The 26,417-nt window shown below is 42.8% G+C and overlaps 1 protein-coding gene across 2 annotated transcripts; it reads left to right on the top strand.

Annotated features, from left to right (window-relative positions):
- Positions 1-801: 801 nt before the first annotated feature.
- Positions 802-17,524, top strand: LOC118561239 (protein shisa-6-like). Of its 2 annotated transcripts, none has more exons than XM_036133147.1 (4): positions 802-955; positions 1,349-2,247; positions 3,800-3,960; positions 16,929-17,524. In XM_036133147.1, the coding sequence occupies exons 2-4, from the start codon at positions 1,733-1,735 to the stop codon at positions 17,138-17,140; spliced, it is 888 nt and encodes a 295-aa protein (XP_035989040.1). In that variant the 5' UTR covers positions 802-955; positions 1,349-1,732; the 3' UTR covers positions 17,141-17,524. The 2 variants fall into 2 exon arrangements, with proteins under 2 accessions (XP_035989040.1, XP_035989041.1); XM_036133148.1 differs by lacking the exon at positions 802-955 and adding an exon at positions 1,027-1,105.
- Positions 17,525-26,417: the final 8,893 nt, after the last annotated feature.

Genomic DNA, 26,417 nt, shown 5'->3' with positions numbered 1-26,417 from the left:
AAAACTCGGAAAACATGTGGGATTTTCTAATTGCTGGGCTCAGTGACTAGTTAATCAGCAATACCAGCTAGAAACAATATTACCCTGCAGTTAGGCCTCCACACACACACACGCAAACAAAACATGTTCACAACTATAGGATGTGTGAATAGTGTGTGAAAACAGATCTAAGCGGAGCAAACTATTTATTACTGCAGCTATCACTACATCTTAAAGGCGTGAAAAGTCATATTGCATTGGAGCTCGGTGACGTTTTGGAACTTTTCCAAGTTTTCTTAACATGGAACTTGGTGCTTCTGAGTAAAACATGAAGTACCATAAGCATGCTCACGTTCCAAGCTGCAAAACAAGTGGAATTTGCTAGTTTGTTGTGCTTATAGACTGCTCCAACGCTTTTTAGCATAATATCTGATTTTAAAGAGAAGGATGGGGAAGAAATTACGAGCTTCCGATAAAAAAAAAAGCACTTTTACTTGGCCATGTCAGACGACTTCAATCTCGGAGCCTTCGACTTCCACATACAAATTGAATGTACCTTAATTATATGGAATATGAGGCTGCCAAGAGGACTGTGTGGGCAAATAAACAGGCAGGACGTGTGTGGAGAGTGGCCGCCGTGTTCTGCAAACCGAGACCTGCGAACTGCCGTTTAATTTAGACGTGTTAATGCCAATAAGCGGGTCTTACTTTCACGAAGCAAGGGGAGGAGGAGGAGGAGGAGGAGGAGGAGGAGGGACGGATGGATGGAGGGAGGGAGGGAGGTGCAATTTGCCGATACTTGGCTGAGTTCTGACGCCAGCACTGAAGTGATGTAAGAGACGGAGGGAGGGAGAAGAGAAGAAGTGCGGCGAGGAAGGGAGAGAGAGTGACAGAGCTGCTCGGAGCTCTGATGCGCTCCTTACTTTCGGAGACCCAGACAGAGAGCAGAGAGTCCCCAGCGGGGATCCAAACAGAGGTAGGCTGCTTTTCATCCTCCCACTCCGAATAGAGGATCCTGAAAGCCCCAGCGGAGGCCAACTTGAATCCGAAAGCCTTATAACAGACGCGATCTTGTTTAGTTTTTTTTTTTTTTTTTTTTTGCGCTGCGGTGACGGGCTTCACTCAGGTGAAATAACATCGACGTTTTCGATTATAGTGGTCCGCGTGGGTGTGGGTTTAATTTGGTTCGAATAAAAAAAAACATTAAAAAAAACAAAAAAAAAAACAAAAACGAGCTGACCAGCATGCGTAAAAAAAAAGCCAATTTATCGGGGTTCACGCAGAAGCATAGTTACTTATTAACGATGTGTGTTTGTTACGTGACGGTAATCCCTAATGAAGTCATTTGGTGCATTTGTTCTCCCCTCAGATTAAGTTTGACTCCATTTGAAGTGGCTGGGTCTCCGGGTAACAGCACCTTGGACAGGGACGAGCCGCGGATCAGCCGGAGGAGAGAGCGCCAAATGTCCGGGCTTTCCTCAGCTCCTGTCCCTGCCGGGGTCCGGCGTTCTCTTGTCGCCGCTCTCTAATTTCCCCCGCAATGGGCTTTTAGAGTGTCCATCGCATGATAAAAGCAGAGAATGCCCTTGACGACGGTCTGCGCACAGCTGTACTCAGAATGATTGCACGGGAAACTGCGCGAACGGTGTAACGCTCTAATTGCGCCTCTTGTTTTTTTTTTTTTTTATGTTTAACCAAAGTTAGAAGCGTCTTTGCCAACACATTGCAACTTTAAAGAGCTATTCGTGCTGCCATGGGGATAAAGCACGTTCTCCTGCTGCTTATATATCTGGACCTCATCTGCGTCCTGAGCGCAGCCGCGGCGGGCAAAAAGCCCAAGCAAGCGCCCAGGAAAGCCCCCAAAGCCACGGTGGTCCCCACGGTCGCCCCGCAGCCAGCGCCCGCCAGGGACCACGACACCTGCCAGGGCTACTACGACGTCAGCGGCCAGTACGACAAGATGTTCGAGTGCAACAACACGGACCACCGCTACTGCTGCGGGACGTGCTACCTGCGCTTCTGCTGCGAGTACAAGAAGGACCGACTGGACCAGAACATCTGCAGGAACAGAGAGAAGCCCAACTGGGTGAAGACGGTGACCCCGTCGCCCACCCCGACCATCGACACGGATGAGCTGAGCATGGATCACACCAACACGGCGGTCTACATCACCTGCGGGGTCATAGCCTTCATCATAGTGCTGGGAGTGTCGGTCAAAGTGGCCTACGACAAAGCCACCGAGCCTCCTCAGGAGATGAATATACACAGGTGAGTTTTATTTTCCTTCTAAGGGATCCGCACTGTAAAAACGGACCTTAAAAATAAGTAAAATGTTCTTAAAATGTGGGTTTTTGTCCTTGATTTTGAGCAGGAATGGGTTTTTTGACCCCTAAAATAAGATAATTAGACATCCTGCACTTGAAATAAGACGATGGAGATGAGTTGGTCCTATTTTAAGAGCTAAAATCTTATTCGATTGGCAGATCGTCTTCTTTACCTGCTCAAATCAAGGACAGATACACTCATTTTAAGAAGATTTTACTTATTTTTAGTTCAGTTTTTGCAGTGCGACGTTTCTTGCAAAGCTGTCTGCGGGGGAGATCAAAGGTCAGAGCGCTGTCTCATTTAATGGGGGGGGGGGACGACATTAGAAACGTTGGAAACGAGGCTGACAACTGGTGTCTTAATAATGCGATCGCTATCCGAAGCCAAGCAGCACGTCTCCCTCGTCCTGCGAGACTTGCCGCAGGCGCTAAACCCCAACGAATCAAAAGCCTGAAACATTTGCATGCGAGTTGAAAGAGAGAGCTGTCACAGGTGGATGGAAGCGCGTGCGCTGGTGCACATCTGCCGGGGAGGCGTTCACACCTCATGTGTCTGGGTATCTCACGCCATCCCAGGTACTTAGCTTGTGAGGCGAATAAGTCAGAGCAGTCAGCTGTCAAACATCATACCTCAGCAGCCGGCTTCAAGCATCCGCCCCCCACCACTTGCCTCCGCCCCTCCGTCTGATGGGTTCGTGTGCGCATGTTGACATGACCACTCCACATGATGATGATGATGATACACTTGCCACGGCGGGAGGCCCGTTCACGCCTCCCCTCCTGTAACGTTTGTGATGGCATCCAAAAGCAACGCTGACACGGAACAGTTTTTATTGGCTGCATTATTCAACGGCTGAGCAGCCTTTAGACTGTGAATAATGGATAGTGTTAAAGTTAGGGCGGCATCAAGGGCATACGGCATGCATGCACTGCTGCACATTCAATAAAGTGCAGGAGAAAGATTGCAGACATGGTGGCGTGGGTGTGGAGGGGGGAGTGGGGGGGTGAAATATTAATTTAAAAGCAAAGGTTACGCCGCTCGTGCATTTGTTTTACAAACGCTTTGAGCTGCTACTCCGCAAATGTAATTAGGTTTCTTTCTTTTCTCACCCCATCTTTTTTTTTTTTTTCAAAAGCCATGCCAGAACAAGAAAACAAACTTTTTTTTCTCCCCCCCCCCCTACTTTCTTTCATCATGATTGCTTCTCTCCCCGCTCGCCCACCCCACCGCCCCCCCCCCCTCGAGGGCTTCAGCCCTCCAAATGCACCTGGTGCCATCTGAAAAACATCCAAATTCAACCCAATTAGGCTAGATGTGCACACATCCAATGTTTGTTCCTCGTGCAAACGAATTTTTCGTCATGTCCCCAGTTGTAAGGAAAAGGAAAGAGAGAGAGAGGTAAATGTAGCAGAACAGCTTTGAAACACCTGAACTCTATTTTTTTTTTTTTTTATGATCCTGTGAGTAAAACTTGCTCTTTTGTTGTGTATTCCAGGGCCCTTGCAGACATTCTGAGGCAGCAGGGGCCCATCCCTATTTCCCAATATGACTGTGAGAATTTTGCTGCGATGAACGGCTCGCCGAAAGACAACACGCCAGTCAGAACCTCGTCGAAGAACCACTACACCCCTGTGCACGCCTCCAAATCCAACCACGGTAAGAGCTAACCCTCTCCAGAGAAATCTATTGGAGATCTACCAATTAGAAGGTTGAGGCCTGTTTGTCATCTCCATTTTTTTGTTAGGGTTTGACCTGCTAATGTTGATATTAGCCAGTCGCCCTTTCCGTTTCAGAACTTTACGATTGCAATTAGTGCAGCTAGCATCTCGAACTGCCAAGGTGTGCGTTCCCCAGAGGATGTAGAAGCTCACCTGCACACAGAGATTTCCAAAAGAGCCCCATCATTTCCTAAAGTTCCAATTGTTAGGTGTACAAAAGGATAAAACAATTTTGCAATCCTCTCTTCAGCTGTGTTTTTTGTTTTTGCACCAGCTTTGTGTTGTGCATTCGCCGTCTGGAAATAGATTACACTTCAGCGTTTCCGACTGGCCGACCAAGCTGAAAATTGCAATGCTTCTGGTCATCTGCTGATTTCTTGGTGCATCCCTGCTTTGCACTCGAGATGCTCGCAGCTCTCCGCGCATGAATCGGTCGACGCGTTATAACTGCATTGCAGAAGGTAACGTTTCCGTGCGACTCGACATCTTTCACGCCACGCGGCGTGTTTATTGTCTCTTCGTGGATCTCTGCTCACGTCACGAGAAACTTTTCTCACCTTTTTCCACAAGCTTAAATCTCTGACGGAAACATCCTGTAATCATCCGATTAGAGCGAAAGAGGACCGTGAAGGGAGAGAAGCAGGTGTGTGTGTGTGTGTATGTGTAGGGGGGGGTTAAGAAAAAAGAAGGGGCCCTGTTAGTGGAGATAATAACAGGCTGGCAAGGTAGTGAGGGCTTCGCAGACACTGACAGGCTGGAAGTGACGTCCTCTCTCTCTCGCTCGCTCGGTGGGTGAGTGAATTGGAGCCAGGCTGCTCGGCGTGATTTACCCTCGCAATTCTGAGAGCAGACGGGGAGCATCAATCGCTGAAACGCCCCCTTCCAAAAAGAAAAGAAAAAAAAAAAATGAAAAAAGAAGGACTGATTATGGAGAACACATAAGGTCCATGAAGCCAGCCGTCATTGGCGGCAGGTTCTTAGGCGAGGCAGGTGTTATCAGAGGAACAGAGGCAAACACGCAGATGGAGTATAATGAGATGTTACAAAGCAGCCGGTGAGACGGAACGAAAAAAAAAAAAACGGAACGCGTGAGGCCTCGATGTGCAGAATGAGGGGGAAAAACTGGAGGGGTTGAATTAGCAGCTGTTAAAGTAAACCCACCGATGTTCACTGGTTGGCATTCGCAGCTGATTCATCATGTTGTCCTTCCCAAACTTCATCCAGAGATGCACTGAATCGTGTTTTGTCCCGGCTTGACTCCGTTCCCTGACCTTAGGTTTATGGTTTTGAAGGGGGATTTGCAACCCAGATCCCCTGTTCAACTGGTTGCATTGGCAGCTCTGTGTTTTAAAGGTTTTCTTTTCGGTGGATAACAATCAAGTATTTTAGATTATGAGGAGAAGTTGAAGTGAAATTCAGATTAAAAAAAAGACTCATAGACCCAATAAATATTGACCTGAATCAGAATCCTCAGATCAAATGCCATCAATACCCTATGACGGTCTGTCGTCCTATTTTCTTACACAAAGCTAAACAACTTATCTATTTGAGCGCCGTTGCCGCCCCCTGTTGTAGTGTTGCCCTGGGTGGGGAGCCAAATTGCCCTCGAAATGCTACAGGCTTGTTGTAAAGCTTTGCCATCCACTGCAAATGGGAAATATGAAAACGGATCAGCTAGACGTAAAAGTCACAGTTGTTATTTGATGCAGAGAATGATTCCGCTTTCAGGAAACATCCTTCTTACAACTTTTCACTTGACTGAGGTTGTTAAAATGCAGGAATCAGAATCAGCATCATAAACCGGGAACTCTTTGTCTCTGCACACCTCGTGTGTTTCTTTGTTGAGGCTAATGTTAGGAACTGTTGCTTAGGTGAGCAACTTTTCTCCCATGGTTATGTTTTTTTTTTAAATTTTATTTTATTTTTTTAATGGAGTAGACTGTTGCGATTGATGATGCAGGTAATGACAACATTTCTGTCTTCCGACAGGAATAAAAGGGAACATAGCCAATCAAAAATCACATTTGTTAGACATAAAACCCCGAATGTGCCGACAGAGCATTATTTTTAGCTCATTAATTTAAGAAGAAATGTGAGATACATCCCTGCAGGCGAGAAATTGCAGTTAATAATGAAACAAAGTGCAAAAGTGAAAATTGTTTTGACCTGCTTCACGCCAGCTGTCATGAACTAATCTGATGGTTGGTGGAGATAAAGATGAGGAAAATGGATAGCTCTATGTGAAAAGTCCCTTAAATGGTAAAATGGCTTGTACTTGTATAGCGCTTTAACTAGTCTTGACGACCTCCAAAGCGCTTCACACTACAGTTTAGTTATTCACCCATTCACACCCTGACAGTGGTGAGCTATTTTAGTAGCCACAGCTGCCCTGGGGCAGACTGTTAAAGGCGAGGCTGCCATACATCGGCGCCACCGGGCCCTCTGACCACCGCCAGCAGGCAATGCGGGTGAAGTGTCTTGCCCAAGGACACAACGACAGAGACAGTCAGTGTGCGGGATCGTACCGGCAACCCGCCAATTGCAAGACGAACTCCCTAACCTCTCTGCCATGTCTCCCCTTATTCAGACCTTAAACTGAAATGTAAACTAATTGAAGGAGGTATTTGCAAACTGGGGTAACATCTATGTTTCTTTTAGGTTTTTTTTACGCTGGTTTGAGTTAGGAGAGGATCAGTACCTTGATTGATTAACGGCATCAGGATATTTACACGACGGCTTTGAAGTAGCATGTATGACATCATCAGTGATGGATCGGCAACCTGTCCAGGGTGTCCCCCGCCTCTCGCCCAATGACCGCTGGAGATAGGCACCAGCTCCCACGTGACCCCCCACATATAAGCGGGTATAGATAATGGATGGATGACACTGTTTAATTTATTGAAAGGAAGAAAAACAACAACAGTTGTTCCTATTACTGCTAAACCAGTCACTTAAGGAGAGAAATGGGCGGCGCTCCTTCAGCTCCCATGCCATTCCTGCGAACAGATATTTTTCGAAACAGTTGACGTTGCCTTTTTCTGGTGAGCAAGCGAAAGTTACCCACCAGTTGTTGGAGTTGAGCAAAACTGGGTTACTCTCTTCTCCGTAGAACTTTAGAAAACTCTGGTGACTTGGGGAAGGACTTTGAAATAGGGATGTCCTGATCAGGATTCCTTTTTTTCTTTTTTTTCTTTTTGTCTTTCGTATCAGTCTGAATCTTTTAGTAATATTGATACTATTGAAAAAATCATTATTTTAAAATATATATTTGGAAATATGGTAGCTTTATGTTTTATTTCTTCAGTAAAACATCACTGTACTTTACATCTGCACAGCTGGTGTTTATGTATTAAATGTGTTCTTGTGCCAACATCCGGTACCATTGGTACAGCTGCATCACAAGCTTCGTCGCTGGTGACGTTTATATCCCACACCCTAAAAAGAGAAAGCAGCTTCAACTTACTGTAAATGAATTGCTTAAATTGGGTAACCAGTGATTGAATTAAGGTGGGCCAACTTCATGTCTTTAGTTGACAAGTGGTCGAGTCAAACCATAGTAAAGGAAAGCTAAGTTGAGTAAACTGAAGTCAATGACTTGTTACCGATTGAAGCATTTCATTTGTTAGAGCTGTGTTCTCTTTTTGTAGTGTGCAGGCATGTTGCTAAAGACTTAAGCCAATGTTAGCGTGTTTACTCTGTGTTTACACCCAATGTAAATATTATTTAGCTTATAATGTGTTGGTGCACTTCCAGCTGATGAGGCGTGGACTCAACTTACAGAAAAAGCCCTCTTAGTTCAGAAACTTGGTGTTCTTATATTACGCTGTAGAACTGAACGACCATTGCATCTCATCTCATCTCATCTCATCTCATTGCATCAAAGACTGGCGAATGCAGCAGGATGTCTATAAAAGTCATGGTCAGGGGTAAAAAACAAAAATCCAGAAATCCAGCTGTCTTGCTGGGGGAGCGGCTGACATGATCACAGACAGCCGTTCTACAGCAGATATCGGGAGCGAAGTTTCATCAGACACTCCGGACACTGGTTGTTCAAAGGGGTCATGATTTGGGAGCTGATCCGCTGACTGGGGTCGAATCACGATAGCCCTGCCTCAAACCAGAGGGACGGTAACAATTTAGTGTATTTGAGAAAGTTAATACAATGTAATTTTGATATACTTTGGCACCGGTACCATGCCTAGCTAAGAACAGCTCCAGTTGTCAACAATATGCGCTCTATGGGAAAAAAACACAGCTTTAAACACCAGACATTTTCCATCTATAAAGAGCAACATTAAGTAACCCGAACTGAAGGACCGGCGATATTAATTAAACATTTAATTAATCATTTCAAATACTTCATTGTTCATCCTAATTTAACTTGAAACACTGAAAAAACACGGGTAAGCACCCTGTTTAAATCACACATATGTTGCTACGCAATGCAGGACGACAGTGAGTGTGTGAATGATTTCACTCACAAGGAGCTCGCTCCTCTAGAACTGACATCAGATCCAGCGTTGGATCGCAAGGAGGCAGATTGCAGAGTTGCTGTATTTTAGCAACAACGGTCACACCAGGCCACCCAAGAGATATTATGTCATTCCACGCCATGCTGTAAAGAGTACTAGTCACTTATTCTTACACAATACGACCCCTCGACCTTGTGTGAACCCGCGGTACGATCCCTATCAAACTTGTATTAAGGCATATAGCGCTGTTGTCTAATGTATATCTACGAGGCATCCTCTGTGTTTGGTGACCTTCACTTGACTGCCTGACGTCAGATGCTCTGGCAACTGCCTCGTAGCACTGTATTTCGACTTGTGATGGCATGACTTCTTTTATGTTTTGCCCTTTTGGACTCGCGAAGCTCTACGCAATTTGAATCCTTTCCAGATTCATAATTGAAAAGCATTTGATGTGTAACATATTATATAAAAGATTCTTTGCTGCGTAGCTGTTGGAGCAATTCTTTGAGGGTGAACTTCTAACATTGATCCACCTCATATATTAGCTGGGCAGTTTGCACGGTCACACGTGGCAAAAAGTAGCAGTATCCAGATTATGAAGGATTTAGGGACTGGAAAAGGTTACTACCATTGAATGTTTTATGTCATGTGCTTGATTTTTTTTCGATAATGTGTCTCGATCACTGAGGATGGTGTAGATAGATCCACTCACAGCACATCAGTGCCAAATGAAAAATTCCCAAGACATCTTATGGATGTTAAAAGCGAGACTATTTTCCCTCTGGCCGTTATAACAAAGCTGGACTTGCATCCCTGCCTCTGATACACCTTGTGCACCTTTTGGAGTCGATTAGTGCAACAGGATGCTAGTCATTTGGCATAGGGCTAGCTGAATAAAAGATTCCTGTACACACATATCAGATTCTTAAACAGGACTTTTTCATGCCCCTCTGCTACAAACTGCAGCCTGCATTCATTCACTTGGTGTCTCCGTCCAATCCGTCGCCCCAATCGGTCTCTTCCCGATGTTCACCAGGCAGCCTTGAAGTGGACGAGGCTGACGCGGAGCTGCGTGTGGCAGGCTGCCTTTTGTTCAACCTTGCTTGTGTTTATAGTTGGAAAAGGTCAGGCACTGCTTGATCCGTCTATCTGCGGCTTTGCTTGGCCTGGAGAATTCTGCCTGCCTGCCCGCCTGCGACAGCTAGCCGCGCCAAAACCCCCACAACCCTCACGTCAGGGACCGCGGCAGTCCTGATGGGGGCTTGGACATGAAAGGCAGTGACAGCGCGGGCGAGAGCCAGCTTAATGTGCGCATAATAATTGGGAGCCCCACTGTACACGCTCGCTCTCTTAGAAAAATGCATATTCATGTGCGCCTAAATGGGCATTTGGCACACAGAGAGGAGGCGGGCCTCTTAAGAAGAGGGTCCTCAGATGGAGTCATCAGTGATGAGTTTGGCACTTCACATCCAGAGGCTTTTTTTTTTTTTTTTTTTTCTCGAGACGCTTTTAAATCAGGTAGAGAGAACTCATAAAGCAAGTGGCTAAAGGGCCCAGGAGGATCCTATCCGCTTGAGTTTGGAGGGGAATAACATCCATTTCTTTCTTTGATCCGCAGCATGTGATGATGCTCCTTCGCTTTCAGCAGTAATCACATCCTTACCAAAGTATTTTTTTTTTTCTTCACTTGTCCTCGGGAACCTGTTTTTATGTTTTTTTTTTTGTTTTTTTTGGAGGCTCACGTCTAAAAATACAAGCTGATTTTTTTTTTTTTTTCTATCGCAGGCCATGCGTGACATGGTACCCTTGGTGACAAACTTCCTTGCTTTTTCAGAACTAGATATTCCTTTTGAAAACTGGGGCCTACGGCAAAAAAACAAATAAACAAAAAAAAATGCCCAACAAAAAACCCAAGTAAAAAAAAACAAAAAAAAAACTGTGCAGACAGCATAATATGATACTGGCGCAAAGTGCTGCTATTTTTATTCATATCCCCTCTGCATTGTTGTCAGGCTCAGATCCTCTTTTAGGTCGGCGGTGTAAACAGAGCACCCTGCAGCCACAACAAGATGCAGACCTTGAGAGGGAGGAGCGGATAACTTAGCGGTGGTTACTCTTTGGTTAAGGTAAACAATAACCGCTCATAATACAGCTTGGCTCACGGCTCTCCTCAGATGAGGTTGATTTATTTGCCGCACAGTGCAGACACAGATTTCCCTTTCTTTTTTCTTTTTTTTTTTTTTGCTGTTTAAATCCCCCCCCAACAAAAAAAAAAAACGTGTTGCTTGGTTTCCTCTCTGACATTTTCCTAATGCACAAAAATGATGAAATATAGTTCCCAGGTAGCGCTGAGAGTCGCTTTTCTCCTCCGTCTCGCTTTGCTCAACGACAAGAAAAAGAAAACAATCACTCCCGTTGAGCAGCTCCGCAAAAGAAGCAAATTGGATTATGAGTTATGAGGCTGTGTTCCCTGCATCACAAGTACGAGGGGAAAGCGGAATCACGATGTCAGAGCGCGCGCGCGCCCCCGCGGCGGCCGAGGAGCCCGTCGGCGGCTGTCTATATTTGCCTCAGCGCCTACGGTTGTGCAGCACGCTGGTTTTTTTTTTTTTTTGGGGCAGTCAGTTAATTTCGTTTGAGACGGGCAAACTTCGGAGCTTAAAGGTCAGCCGTGGTGGACAATGAGAGGTCTTCATGATCGAATAATCATTTCAGCCGTTTAAGCTGCTTTGACATGACCTTCAGATATTTTTTTTTTTTTTTAAAGCACCAGAGCGCGTGCGTACCATGCCTGGCAGAAGCATTTACAGCCCTTGAATGTTATCACGTGCACCCTCAAAGTGAGATGTGTTTTATTGGAGTGCTGTGTGATGGGCCAACGCAAAGAAGGCTACGATGGCGAAGTGGAAGCAAACGCGTTTGTAGTTGAAGTTGTTTTTGCAAATAAAAGCCGGAGGCCTGCACGTTCTCCTCCTGTCCCCCTTGAGTCATTATATTTGCAGGTCTTCTGGGGTCTGTCTCCTCGGGTTTTGCACATGCACACGCTGGCATTTCAGTGGTGGAAGTACTACCAGTCCTTGCCTACTTGGGTCGGCCTTTAGTGGTGCTTAAAATAATGCTTGACAGGGCTCATTCGGATTATTTATGTCAAGATAAACATGAACAGAGTAAGGGTGATCTCGAGCTAATAAGCTCCGACAGTCAACGAGATCAGGGGTTCAAGGACGTCCATCTTTGCTTCGGTACAGATTTCTTAAAGGAGAAATCCTTTTTGGGAATGGCACTATTTGGGCAACCTCACCAGTTGTGGTGTAACCAAAGGCTAGGAACACACACAACACTGTGCTACCTATCTAAAGAGTCCGTCAAATAAAATCCAAGCCAAATCCATTCCGGTTTGTGCTCAGTGCACAACATTTGGAAATGTTTAACAGCTTCGCAAAGCACCGTCGCTCCCTTTACTCACCCAGACAGACAATAATTAGTCTAACTATTTGCCACAAGGCACTTTTCCGCTTTACGTTCGCCGGGCTGTCCTGTCCCAGCCGCAGTCCCCCGCACGCGCATATCCCCTCCCACCTTCGTCTTCTTCCCACAACCTCCCACCAATTAATCCTGCCATAACATCTCCGCTGTGCTGACTGTGACCTCTCTCCGGCTCCTGATTGGCCACACGGTCTTCAAACCCGGCATTATAAATAACATCTCCGTGCTGACTGCATCAACATATTTAATTGAGGCTTCTCCCACAGTGCGCCTGTGTTAAACCTCAGCATCTCAAAGACCCCGGCTAATTGTCTCCCGGCCCCCGTCTCATTATTGCCCCCTATTATGCAGCTGGACCTTTGGCCCCTGTGAATGGATACGTGTTCGCGAGAAGTGAGATTCGGGGTGCAAAGGTAGAGATTTATCAGCCTCTCTTTGGGGTATACGGTTAATTACGACTTAAAATACTTCAGGACTTGCTGCAGTGCTTTGCAATTAACACAAGAGGGCGTGGGTTGGATTAACACCACTTGGCCAGGGTTGGCATTTAAACAATCTCGAAAAAGTGGCTAACACATATAAGACAAAAAGGGTACGGCGATGAAGATTTTAGAGCCCTGTGCACAGTTTCCTGTTGATGCTAACAGCATCCTGCGTCTGCATCTGATGCAGCACCAAAAGCTGCGTTGTACCATTTTGGATTCTCACCTGCCTAGCTGTGGCATGGCATGTCTGACTTTGAATTCGAACACCCCCCTCCCCGATTTCAGCAACACGGCGTCCCGCTCGGCTCCGTTCAAGATGCAATTATCTAAATATTCAAATTGATCTTCTCCTGGAGGTAACTCAGAAGTGTAAGTGTCCAGTTAAGGCTGATTAAGGAATTATTACCTTATGAATTCCCAGCGCCTTCCAGCAACAGGGTGGCAGGCATATGAATTTGCGATTGTCTTTGCATCAGGGGACAATAAATTCATTATGCCTCGCGGGCCCTTCATGCCACCTCAGCTTAATGAGCAGAAGATGGGAGCAGGTTGACGAAACGACGGGCACAACTGCTCTTCAGGGGGTCTTTTAGATTGAGGGGTTGTCACATTTGGTTGCGGGGAGGCCTATCAGTGACAAAGGTGACAAAGGGAAACAACAATAGCATGTGTTTGTGTCAGACACAAAATTGCTTGTATGATTGAATGGGAAAAATAACCCCAGCAGATACTCTATCTGCAGCCATAAAAGCAATGTGCTGAGAGGTGTGATTGAGTTCAAAGTGCACTGGTATGTGGGCGGTGGAAACATATTGCCTTTCTTTTTTTTCTTTTTTTTCCACCACTTCAGAAAACAGTCCACAATTTTTTTGTCTGTATGGTTCACATATCAGCCATTCCTCCTTTATTTGCGTCTAACAGAAATGGCACCATGGGGAAATTCTCCTGTTGACATCCGGGCAAGGGCAAAACTAAAAAAAACAGTAGTCAAACATTTTACAGTCTTGACAAGTGGATTTCTTTTATGAAGCTGCGATCTGCCAATACCAATATTAGCTGCCTCTCATTTGTCTTCAAGAACCTTCTCTTTCTAAACCCTTATTGCTGTGAGTTAGTCTTTCCTTTGTTAAGTTATCACCCTGTTTGATAGAGATTTGTTGTTGTAAAGCAGGGTTTTATTACCTTTAAAAGAAAACCTAAAATACATTTTAAGCTTTCTTTTAGCATCTCACATTAGTGTTAGCAGCATTAGCATTATTGGCATTTCTGACTGTAAGCATCAATCCCCGTGTGCATTCTATAGGTCAGAGGTGTCCAAACGTTTCATCAGGTAGGCCAAAATATCATTTTTGAAAAGCTAGAATTACCCCAAAATTATATTACGATTTAATGTTTTAACTGCGAACACAAAATATGAGCATCCGATATTTTAATCCAACCAATTAGGAAAGGGAGGCGTAAATCATTGCCCATCAAGGGCAAGGATTTTACATATTTTCCTTATTAAAAGATGATCATCCATTTTGCACATTCTTTTGGACTCGGTTGAAAAAGATTTATTAATATTTTTTTGGCTATTTTCTAAGCAATATAAACAGGAATTCGGCTGGTCTATTTTTGTAAACATTTGCTTTAGTCTAGCCATTTCTTGTAAATAAATTAAAAGCAGATTTTGGTGCACCCAAATTTGCTTCAGAGTAAAAGCCATTGGACAGATGTGGTCTTAATTACTATGAAATGGAAGAAAATGTAAAAGGTATGGTTCTTACAAGACAAATAATTTGTGTTGTAGCTGAGAATTTCCATTCAAAGAAGATTTTAACTTTAATAATTCTGTCCTAAATAAAAATGAAAAGTCTCCAACTGCACCAATCACCTTTTGGGCCAAATCATTCTTAAATTACCGTTAGGAGCTGTACAAAATCAGTACAGGGGCCACAAATGGCCACACTTTGGGCATCCCTGCTGTAGATAATGCAGGCCCTTACCTCAAATGGAAGTTTTCCACCACTTTTAATGTTTTTTTTTTTTTAATACAGAGTTCAAATGCTGAAATGGGATAAACCTACCTTACAAGTATCCATTGAAGTTCATTCTGGGTCAATTCTGGAGTGAACTGACCAGCAGCCATGAAGTCTGGCTCTATTGTGACAGACCTAGGTGGATAGCGGCTGAACAGCTGGCATGCCTCTGTTGACGATACAGTTTTCTTGGTTTCCACAAACCTCTAACGCTTAGGAGAGTTTCACTGAATGGAAAGAGATTTAATTTTTAATTAGGCTATCTGAGTCAGCAACAAGTCTCAATGCATCTTAAGCAAAACCCCTTTGTCTACTATTTGTTTATTTTTTATTTTCTTAAAAAAAATGTTTCCCAAAAAAACAAAAAAACAAAACAAAAACTTTTCATAATTTTGTGCATTAGGAAAACCGATTCTACTACTGTAGGGTTAATTCAACAAGTGGTGAAGACATTTCACTGTGAAATGAGTAACTTATTGGCCAAAGTGTCATGAAGTGCTATCAGTTCCTTGTAAGCAGAAAGAAGAGTCATCAATGTGAAAACTTGTCATGTACATTTTTATCTAATTACAAGAAGCCTGATGCTATGGTTCAAAAGTGGAAAAATGTTGCTGTTGTTGATGAGTTTTTGGCCTGAAACAGTAGACTTCAGCGTTATTGGTATCTATCTCGCGAGGGAAGGAAGGATGGTGCGTGAGCTGGCCACATGGATTGGAACTTCATTCTAACCTTCACCTACGGTCACAAAAAAACTGATGATAACCCACAGAATGAGAACCGCGACATAAGTGGCTAAAATTAAAGTGCCCCTTATTTCCAGAAGGGTTCAAGCCTGGAGATACGTTAAGTACGTCCATCATCTCAGGCATAACCTGAGTACTGCTGCTCGTCTGTGACCAAAAGAGGTCAGCCAAGGTGGACGCATGCTTTATTGATGCATCCCTTTGGAAATGCTCTTTGTATATATCCCTGTCACGCGCTTGTATGTCTTAGAGGGCAAACACTGAATCCACTGTATGTATGTATGTATGTATGTATGTATGTATGTATGGATGGATGGATGGATGGATGTATGGAATATTAAATTACATCACACTACAACAATAGGATGTTGCTTTTACCAGTAACTTGCAACATTTTTGGATAAAAAATGTGTTGTTTTTAAAACCAAGTAAATCATACTTGTTCACCATCCACCTACACCAGATAAAAAAACTATTGGGATGTCTGTGAACCTTAAACCATGAACAGAAATCAAGTAGTTTAGAAGCAATTGTGAAGCGAAAGGAAGGGATCGGATTGATTCAGGGAAAGTTTCATGCTCAAGGCAATTAACTGTTTTTCGTAACTAAGTGCATACTTATTTTAAATAAATGTAATTTCAGTATTAAAAAAACAAATATTTCACACACACACCCCCCCAACCCATAAATGGGCAGAACTAGTCTGCATTTCCCTTCAACTTACGAGTACCATTTTTAGTAAGACAAATTTTCCAAAGCAGATGGTGGATATCAAATCTTTGTATGACAACTGCTGTTTCCTATGATAGAAACCAGAAAACCATGGAAGCTGATTTTAACTCAGTATGTCAAGGAAAAGAAATGGTTACTACATAAAGGAAGACAGGAAAGTCTTTATAATAGCTAGCTTAGCTTTTTTGGCCATACTCAATGTCTTTTTCTTTTGAATTTGAACTCAGTAACGTCGGGTTTAATGCCCTCTACTGGAGCAGCGTAGTATGGCAGAGCTTTGACTAGGGCTCAGTCCAAATACCCCTATAGAGTAGGACACTTTAGCCATAGTGGAAGTGCATCAGCGGTCGCCATGATAAGTGCTGTCCGAATAGTGCAGTCAATATGGAAGGAGGTAGGAAAAGAAGCCTGTATGCTCCCTCCTGTGGATAGTTTTGGCAAGGAACCTCACAATGTCCCTTAACTGCACAAAGAACCCTTAAGGTATCCCACAATCCTTTGTGAGACATGAGGTATAAGCACAGCCCCCTCACGGAACAGACCTTTTTTTTTTTTTGTTCAAAAACAAACGGGAAAAAATGTTTTTAAAAATCCTAGGGCTTATATGGCAGTCAAATCAAACTGTATAATTGAATATTTGTTTGCACGTTAAGATTTTAGCAAATAAAAAAATAAATGAAAGGCATCCTAAAAATATTGCCTTCCAGTAGTTCCATCACACCATTCGGAAAATGAAACCTTTTTGTTTCACCTTGCTGAGTCTTATTTTAACCTTGAAAAAAACCCAAAAAAAAACAGCACTGCTTTGGCTTTGGTAAAAAAAAAAAAAAAAAAAATCCATATGCCTAATGGTAAGAATACTAACAAAGTCTTTTTCTCTGCATTCATCTTTCCGTGTGTGTGTGTGTGTGTGTCATCCCGAACGGTTGTCCATTCCTATGTGTGGTGATCTCGCACGTGTGGCCAGGTCTCCACTACGGAAAAGAGAGCATCCGCAGCAGCGGAGGTGGCGACCTTCACAACTTCATCTCCTCTGGCTTTGTGACGCTTGGCCGAGGCCATCAGAAAGGTAAAGCGCCACCCCTTTTTTCTCTCCCCCTTTCCCCCCCCCCTCCCTTTCTCTTTTCTCATGCAGGTGATCTCCCCTCATCTACCAACACTGCGCTGTATACCTGCTGAATGCAAATCCCCCCTCTAATAATCCACTTGCAACACTGGTGATCAACAACAAGACACTTGATGAAGGTGAAATGTTTGCAGATTCAATTTCCCTCCCCGTGGAATTCACACGGACTCCTGCCTCTGCGTTTTTTTGCAATTAAGCACAAGCGAACGCGCACCAGCCCCTGCTGATGGGTGACGCAGGGGCGGAGAAGGTGACTTCAAACGCGTACACACACAATCACGACCAGATGCCGGTGGTTGGCGGTGGGTGCAGGGGGGCAACGTTTTTTTTTTTCCCATGGGTAACACGCTAATTAGCATGCAGCTAAGATCTTGTGATTTATTCCGTTTAATTTTGGTTCCGTTAAACCAGATGCGGTGCATGGGAGCACACAAACTCCTCTCACCCCGCCGCACGTCTTTTGAATATTTAATTGAATGCTTGTACTGCTGCATTGTAAACGACTGCTCTCGAAACAAGCCTGCGTGATTTAAATACAATTCGGCTTCACTGCTGTGAACATCATTACACCTCCGCTCCTCTTTATTGCCATCAGAACCTGCTGATTTCCTGCTCGCTCGTCCCTATCCCAGCGGCTCCTGACCCCCGCTGGAGCTTTATGAGGCTCGCGGTCGGATTTAAGCGTAGCTTCGGCGGCCGTGTGGGGAGGTCCCATCAGACGAGCAGAATTCCCGTTCGCGAAGAGCGACGGCTCGGCTTTCGAGGGCGTCGAACCGCAGGGGCTGAGAAGTTTCCCCCCGCCATGCAACCTCTTAATGAGCAAACATTGCATTTATTTTGACTTATTAGCTGTTTTTTTTTTTGTTTTTTGTTTGTTTCCTCTTTGCTCTTCGCTTCGTTTGTTTTCCTCCCCAGGGGTGGTCGGTCTCACAATGGTATTCATATGCAGCTGGAATGGAAAGAAAATCACAGGCCTTATCAGTCGTTGAACCCCCCCCCTCTCTCCCGCACTCCCCCACTAGCCCCCCCCCCCCCTCCCCCCTCCTCTCCTGCACTCCCCCACCCCCGCCTGCTTCTCTTCAAGAGATGAGTAATGTGGGAAAAAGTTATTACGTTTTATGAATCTTGCAAATTTGCAGTCCTAATTTGTTTAAATAGATTTTCCATTTTGTGCAAACACGACAATAGAGGGCCTCCCACACAGCTGGCGGTAAACCCTCGCTAACAGCATGGGGCGCGCTTTAGCTTTCAGCATCTGTGCCGGCAGCTCCGTGTTTTTCTCTTTTCTTGAAGCGGGCTTGCTTTTGATTACTCTGGTACAAAAACAAATGACAGATTGTGTTATTGGGATATCTTCCCGATGCTATCCGTCTTTAAAAAAAAGAAAGAAAAGAAACCGAAACAGAGAAATAAGTAAAGCACATGAAATCTTTAGACAGTGTTCTCTCTTGGCAGCGTCTTTGTTTGGTTGCGCGGCGCCTTGGGGCAGGTGTTGACTGCAGACTGAATCCCAAAATTACTCGAAAGTGTTCTGAAATTTTTTGTTTGGATATAGTTGCCTCTTGGAATGATCTGCAGCGTTTCGCCACCATACGATCACTTCAGGGCACTAGAATGAAACGAACAGTTCTGCTAATGCCTCCCCCGCTCTCCGTCTCTCCTACAAGCTTCTTTTCTAATCCACACATGCAGATTGGTTTCAGCTCCCATCCGCAGATGTTTCGTATTGCTTTCTGTCTGCTGTGTAGCCAAGGTAGCCATTGTGAAAACAAGGTTTGAACAAGTTTGTGTTTTTATCAGTAAATTCCTTTCTTTAATAAGGCTGTTTAGCATGGAGCCCACACCAGTGTTGGTAGTAACTCAGGTGTTTAAAATCTAAATTCAGATTCTTATGAAGAATATTTCTTTTTATACCTCCATTGATCTTTTTCTTCTGCTATTTGAAAGTCTGCCAGTACCACAAGCTGAAAGACAGCCATGGTGCCTTTCCTACTGCGAACATGGTGTGTGCTGAGACATCCCCAGAGTTAAAGTTTGTTCTGATTCGACTGAACTATATTCTCCCATTGATTTGTCCTAATAATCTCAAGTAGACTTTAAACCAGCCACAAGAAGCTGTTTCTTCAACAGTGGAGTCTTATTGCCTTCCGGAAAAAAAAAAAAAAAAAAAAAAAAAAACGGACCTGCTAATTCCTGCTCCATGCAAAGGCTCTGAGGCTCTTGACCAACTCTGGTTTTGGCTGGTTTATTGTAAAATAACACTCTTTCTGTTTCTGGATTACCAGTCCTCACTTGGACATGCAAACGTTTAGAAATATGTCTAGAATGAATGGCACCAGAGTGTTTTGCAGTAGTGAGCATGATTGAGCTGCTTTTACTCATTATGAAATGCTTCTTATGTCACACCTGGCTAACGAAACACCTTTATATAGGCCTTTAAAGGCATACTTTGCAACATTTTTCAGTTAATTAATGTGCTCCATACCGTTTTGGATGATTAAATGAGTAATTTCAGGTCGAACAAAGGTTTTCTCGGCCGCCCTGGTGGTCTGTGGGGGAAATACCGTACTTGCAATTGCAGGAGCCCTCGGCCCGCACTCACAGGCTCAGTAGTCTCGTGCAAGACCGCGAGAGTCGGTCTTGAGAACTCCATGTGTTTTTGCCCTGCCATTCACTAAATGCACGCGCGAAAGCAACAACAAAGAACCGCGTGTTAACGTCAAATAAACATGCAAGCATATCGAGTTTTTTATTTATTTATTATTATTATTATTGTTATTTTTAAATTATTTATTTATTTTTTGTTTTTTGAATGTTGGCGAGGCGGTAGCGTGAGTTTGGCTTGGCCTCGGCAAGATAGCGCTGCGGGAATCCCTGATGTTGGGTAAAAAAAACCCAAAAAACCCTGATGTTCATACTTTCACTGTGTTAGTCATTGTTTGTACTGCCGTTTTTTCCACTTTTCGTTGCGTTCGCCTGTCTGCTAAGCTCAAAACAACCGCGCCTGGCTTGATGGAGAACCCAGAACAGCTGAGCTTCTTTACGACAGTGCACTTTTACTTTCACCCTCTGGGGGGGAGGCTCGCTGGAAAACCAACCCCGGTTGCATAGTATACCTTTAATGGGGTGCAGATATTAATTGAAACTGAGAAGGTGCAGGATTTTGTTATGCAGATGGATTTATTTGTTCCAAGCTTTCTTTTCTTCCTGTGTTTAAAGCTTATCCTCCGTCTCATTCCGCTTTCTAAAACATGAAGCGATCAATGGACAATTTTTTTTTTTTATTTCTTCGTATGTGACGGCTACTTGACTTGTTGCCACCATCTGGTGTGAATTTCATGTGAAAGAGCCATCTAAGAAGTATATTAACAAAAAAAAATAAATCAAGAGGTGGTTAACATTTGCCTCGCTTGCTGCAGAATAAAGCTGCCATCATGTTTGACTCGCTCTGGTTTTGGATTTATCTAAAGTTTGTCCATCATTAAAGCCCTCTGAGGTAAAAGCGTGGGTCGACGTGAACTCGGATGAGTCACGTTAAGGTAAACAGCGTGTAAACACTCTGTCGGAATTAAAAAAACATACAGTTTCATTATTTTTTGATGAGGTTTGCTCAGCTTAGTTTGCTCTGGCTGAGAACAACAAAGCTGCCCCCCCACAAAACAAAAAAACAAAAAAACACACACACAAAAATACAAACAGAAAAAAAAAACAGAATGCACAGGACTGCCAGTGGGAAAAATAAGTCTGGAAACAGATGTTATATTTATCACTGCTTCTTCATGTTTTTTTTTAAAACAGATGCGTTTTGTCACGTTGACTCGAAACGAGTTTCAGGAGTCATGATGTGGTCCTCTGGCGTAGATGGGTTCGCCGTCTGTTACCGTGCCTAATTATAACACGCAGTAGGCGTGTTTGATTGTTAATTATGGCAAGTTTGTCTGTATGTTGCAAAGCAGCTCCCTTTGGGGGAGCGGGGGGAGGGAGGGGCACGAGAGTTCAAGGGGTGCCGGTGAGTGTCAGAGCAGCTGGATGCTTCACATCTGTGTGGCAGAGAACATCACAGCTATGTGCTAAATAAGATCAGCTGCAGGCTCTGCGGTTGGGGTGTGTTTGTGTGTGTGTGTGTGTGTGTGTGTGTGTGTGTGTGTGTGTGTGTGTGTGTGTGTGTGTGTTAGGGGGGATCGGGACTCAGATAATTGGTTTTCCGCATTCTCTCAAATAACCAGAACAGGTTTTATTTACCTGCGCTGGTTTTGGTTCCAGTTCTTCATCTTTCATTCTCATATTTGTGTTTGCGTAATCTAATTCACTTTGTTTACATTTTTGCCAAGTCACCAAAAACACATTTTGTGATATGCAAAAGATCCGATTAATACTGTGACTTTCATAATTCCCGTTCCTAGTGCTTTATTTGTTGCCTCAGGTATGTTTCACATAAAAAAACTGCCTGTATGAATCCATTCCTTCTGGAATTACCAACGTGTGTGCGAAAATCCACGTTTCTTTTACTTTTACTGTCGTGTGTGGAATTAAAAATGTCAACACAGTAGAGGCAGACTACACTTTGTGTCATAGGGTTGAATCAAAGTTAGCAGAACTGGCAACTTGACCGCAAAACGTACAACAGCTGGTGCTTAAAAAAAAAAGCCCTGACATGCATATATCACTAAGTAGGAGTAGTAGTTTTCTAAAAAACGTGCTATTTTATTGGAATAGTACTACTGTGGTAATCCCATGGACATGTTCCATAAAACTAGCTTATTTTCCTCCTTTGCTGAAGCCAAGCTTTCATCCATTTTTAATAGAAATGAGAATTTGCCACACAGGCCGCTACCACACTCCGGTTCTATATAATTGAAATTATTTTTAACAGAATTTGCAGCCCTCCTGCTGTTAGAGAGTCCACTATTCAGAACGATGTCCATGCACTCCTTATAGTCTCTTGCAAAACTATTCACAACCCATGGTACTCAGGGAGCGTGGCAGGTAGGTCAGAGAGAAAGTTGTAAAGCAGGGTTCTGTTGCAAAACGCCATCCCAAGCTTTGATAGTCTGATGGAGCACAGCTCCATCCATCATCTAAAAAACAGGAGTGGTATGGCACAACAATAAACCTATCAAGACCTATTGTAGCTGTCCAGCTAAACTAACAGGCCGGGCAAGGAGAGCATTAATCAGAGAGGCAGCCGGGTTCTCCATGGTAACTGTAAATACACTGCAGAGAGCCATAACTTAGGTGGTGAACTGCAAATACACAGAAGGTGTTCTCATGTGCTGAGATCAAGTTTTTTTAACCTTCCAGGCCGCCATGCAAAATGCGACGCGTTGCACCCTGAATACGTTCTTAATGCACCGGACCATGATGCTGGCAGTATCATGCTTTGGGGATGCCTCTCTGCTGATGTGTCAGAGCTACTGGGGGCTGGTTAGTTAAAAGCATAATGTGTCAAAATGGCACAATAAAATAAAATAAAAATGTTTGTGGTTGGAACATGACAAAGTGTGAAATCTTTCAATGGGTGGGAATTCATTTCTGTGACCAGTCTTATCCTAAAAGGATTTAAAAAAAGAAATAAAAATGATTCTAACCCTTCGCAAGAAAAACATTGTTTTTGTCTGAGGTATACAAATTATAAATGACACAGAGATTTGTCTATGCTAGCCATGCACTTGGATTTCTGTCGTGTTCCATTTATCTTGGAAGTCAGAATGAATGACATAGGGACCATGTTTCAAATAAAAGCTGATTAACCAATGGTCGGTGAACAGGGCACTGATCACCTGTCCAGGTGTAACCTGCCTCTAGCCCAATGACGGCTGGACATAAGCAACAGTTTAGCTATCAACACGTGTTGATAAAGTGTTGGCCATTATGGGTTAAGGTCAGGGCTGGCCAAGAAGCTCAGAATTTACAAATCCAGACTTCAGACATGTTTTGATTTGGGACATCAGTAAATCAATTCCTAGTCAGTGAAAGAAGTGACAAGAAATGCCAAATTTCCACTGCTAGAGTAGTGTGGTCACTTTAGTGAACTTAAAACTATACACAGTTCTGTTCAATAAACCTGAATAATACTGAAAAGTTCATTTATTTCTGTTACTCATTTGACTGACTGAAACATACAATATAAATTATTTACACATAGAAGGATGTTTTCAAGCCTGTACTTCTGGTAATCATGAGAAGTTTCTGGTTAACGCAAATGAAAACGTGACATTTGAGATTAGAATATTAATTCAGACCATTAAAACAAACGTTTTAATGCAGAAATGTGGTGTTAATGAAAGGAATGTTAAATACCTGCGGAAAACGTATGCTCAGAAGTTACTTTTAACCTGACAAATGAGCCTCATCCGAGTGCGTGTTCTAATTTCTCTCTCTCTCTCTCTCTCTTTATATATATATATATATATATATATATATATATATATATATATATATATATATATATATATATATATGTATATATGTATATGTATATATATGTATATATATGTATATATCTATATATATATATATATATATATATATATATATATATATATATATATATATATATATATATATATAGATAGATGCATAGAGAGATATATTATTCGCTGCGTTCAGTATTTCTTTAATTCTTGAAGTGTATTGGAGGTCACAAAGGTCAAAATTGGAATAGTGTACATCGGATTATCCATAAAAGGGTCAATACTCCAATGCACACATGCAGTCCACCCCTAGGGCGGTTAAGGGTTTCCAATGAAACTAGCATGCTTTTGAACTTTGACAGTAACAGCTGGATGAAAAGAAAATCAGGAAACATTGTATTTATGTCCTTTAGGGAAATTAGTTTTCAGAGCATATTTATTGTGCTTTGTTTTGCTGCTGTGTGCGTGGATCCCTTGTAATCACTGCAGAAAGACGGCTTGAACAGTCTCTCTTGCTCAAAACCTTGCACAAGGATTTATTTCTGAATAAATAAATTACTGTACGTTCTTTAGGGGAGAAAAAAAAAGAAAGCCATTGTGAGTTGTGGGCAATGTGAAAACGGAGTAATGTAATGAATATCCCCCTTAGAAATGTTGCACTTTACCGTTAAGTTTTGTTTAAAAGCTTAGTTAGATTAATTGGTTACAGTGTTTTTGCATGTCCCAATCTGTGAGGCTATATGCAGTATTGCTCTCATATGTTACATTAATGAGGGTAAGACAGTTTATTTCAGTATTGTCTGAGAATGTTTGGACAGCATTTTAGTGCTAAGTTATTCTATTCAGTTCATAACACGTCTTTACGAGACACTACAAGTTACACAGGCCTAATTCATATCCATTTATATTGATGTATACTCCTTGATCTTTTTCACATTGTGCAACCACAAACCTCAGCATTTATATTCAGTAACACCACCCCCCCCCAGTCAATTCTTTGTAGAGACACACTTCACTAAAATTGCAACCATAGGTCATCTAGGGCAGGGGTCACCAACACTTGATTTTATTCCGTTACTCTTCCTGTTTACTCACACTTGCATTTATATAGATATAAAAATGACAATATCTGTAACAAAGCATGAAAAATGTGTTTATTTTACATAAAGTTAAGGGGTAATTCTGACTATTCTTGTTCAAAGGTCAGTACTGGTAGCCCTTCATATGACACAACACCAATGAAGTGGCTCTCAGCTTCAAAACGGTTGGTGACCCCTGTTCTAGGGTATGTTCCCCTCAGCTTTGCACATCCAGAGGCATTTGCAAAAGCAGCTCAATCAGATTGGATTAAACATCAAATTTGAAGTCCCGCCACAGCGTCTGAACTGCATCTGTGTCTGTACTTTGACTGGACCAGTGCAACACATCCGTTCTGATTGAGCTAAACCATTCCACCGTACCCCTGCCTGTGGATTAAGGTTGCTTCCTGCCAGACGGTTGAACCCCCGGCCCAGTCTCATGTCTTTTGCAGCCTCTCACCCAGGGGTGTCAAACTCATTTTGGTTGAGGGGCCGCATACAGCTTAATCTGATCTCAAGAGGGCCACATGAGTAAACTCATTGCAAGATTAAATAGAACTAATAAAAGTGGACTCGTTGATTTTTATGTTAAATTAATTTCACTTTTACACAATATATTATGAATAACCTCAGCGTTTTTAAGAAAAGTGTGTGCAATTTCAACAATACTTTTACTCATTTAAACATTTACTTAAGTGCATTATGCATAAGAACTGATCACAGTGATTGTACAATGTTGAAAAACATTTATTCACATTTTTTGGAACTTAAAAACACTGTCCTGCATGACAAAATACATCAAACAGATAAAAATTAAGAAATGATTTAAATTTTTCCACACCTGAAGCTTAATCTGCTGATTAAAACACAGCGCCCCTCGTGGACAACATAGGAACTGCAGATTTTCAATTAAACTAAGTACATTACAAGTTTTTTTCAATAATTGTTTTATCATTCTCTTCCTTTTATCTCCTCTTTCTTTCACCTTTTGTTTTTTTTTCTTCTTGTTCTTCCTTTCCTCTCCTACTTTCCCATTGTAGTGTCCATATCATTTGAGATATTCCCCGCATGAATCATAATAAAATTATTAACATTCATAAATCAAGCGGAGCACTATGGCAAAAGCAGTACTGCTCCACTTGTGAAAGTCAAATCTGATTAGCTCTCTTTGGCATTAAGACAACAATTCTTATTGCCACATTGTAAGACAAAACACTGAAATTTTTTTTTTTTTTTTTTTTTAATAATGATAATGCATTTAGCCAGCGGGCCGGACTAAATTGATGTTTGACACCCCTGCTCTAACGGGTCCTGCTCCAGGACTGCCTCATATTTAGCTCCACCCATCTTCCTATGAACTCTGAGCAGCTGCCACGTCCCTGTTGAAGACCAGCATCCCACAGCATGCTTCCCCCACCACCATGTTGTCACGTTACACTTTGTGTCGGTCCGCCACATGAAAGCGCGACAACCGTTGAGATTCCTGCACATCCACAAAGATCGATGTAATGTGAGGAACGTTCACAGACTGAAGAGTTTTTTTCCTGGTGTCCGCCTTTAACTTGGGTGAACTCCCTGTTTTTGGGGTTTCATCTAGGTGCACAGCAGCGGTACCAGTTTTTTTTTCTCTCTCTCTCTCTCTATCGGCATAATTTCTTCTGGTGAAGATTTATTAACTGAAACAAACATTGCTTTCCATTGATTTTGTGGAAAAAAAAAAAGAAAAAGATGAATACAAAACTTTTGTTTCCTTACACAAGCGAAGTGTTTTCCCAGGGTGACAGACTTTTTTTACTTGCGTTAAACTTTATTTAGCATGCACAGCTGCTCACCTTGCT

The sequence above is a fragment of the Fundulus heteroclitus genome, unplaced genomic scaffold (assembly GCF_011125445.2).
Source record: "Fundulus heteroclitus isolate FHET01 unplaced genomic scaffold, MU-UCD_Fhet_4.1 scaffold_583, whole genome shotgun sequence".
Classification (NCBI taxonomy): Eukaryota; Metazoa; Chordata; class Actinopteri; order Cyprinodontiformes; family Fundulidae; genus Fundulus; species Fundulus heteroclitus.
This window is presented reverse-complemented; position numbering and strand designations above follow the sequence as displayed.

What these genes read in the sequence shown, in the direction of transcription:
- LOC118561239 (XM_036133147.1), top strand. Translation starts at nt 1,733, where the DNA reads ATGGGGATAAAGCACGTTCTCCTGCTGCTTATATATCTGGACCTCATC. An exon ending in CAGGAGATGAATATACACAG is followed by an intron (nt 2,248 to 3,799) that starts GTGAGTTTTATT and finishes TGTGTATTCCAG; the next exon opens with GGCCCTTGCAGACATTCTGA. An exon ending in CGCCTCCAAATCCAACCACG is followed by an intron (nt 3,961 to 16,928) that starts GTAAGAGCTAAC and finishes ACGTGTGGCCAG; the next exon opens with GTCTCCACTACGGAAAAGAG.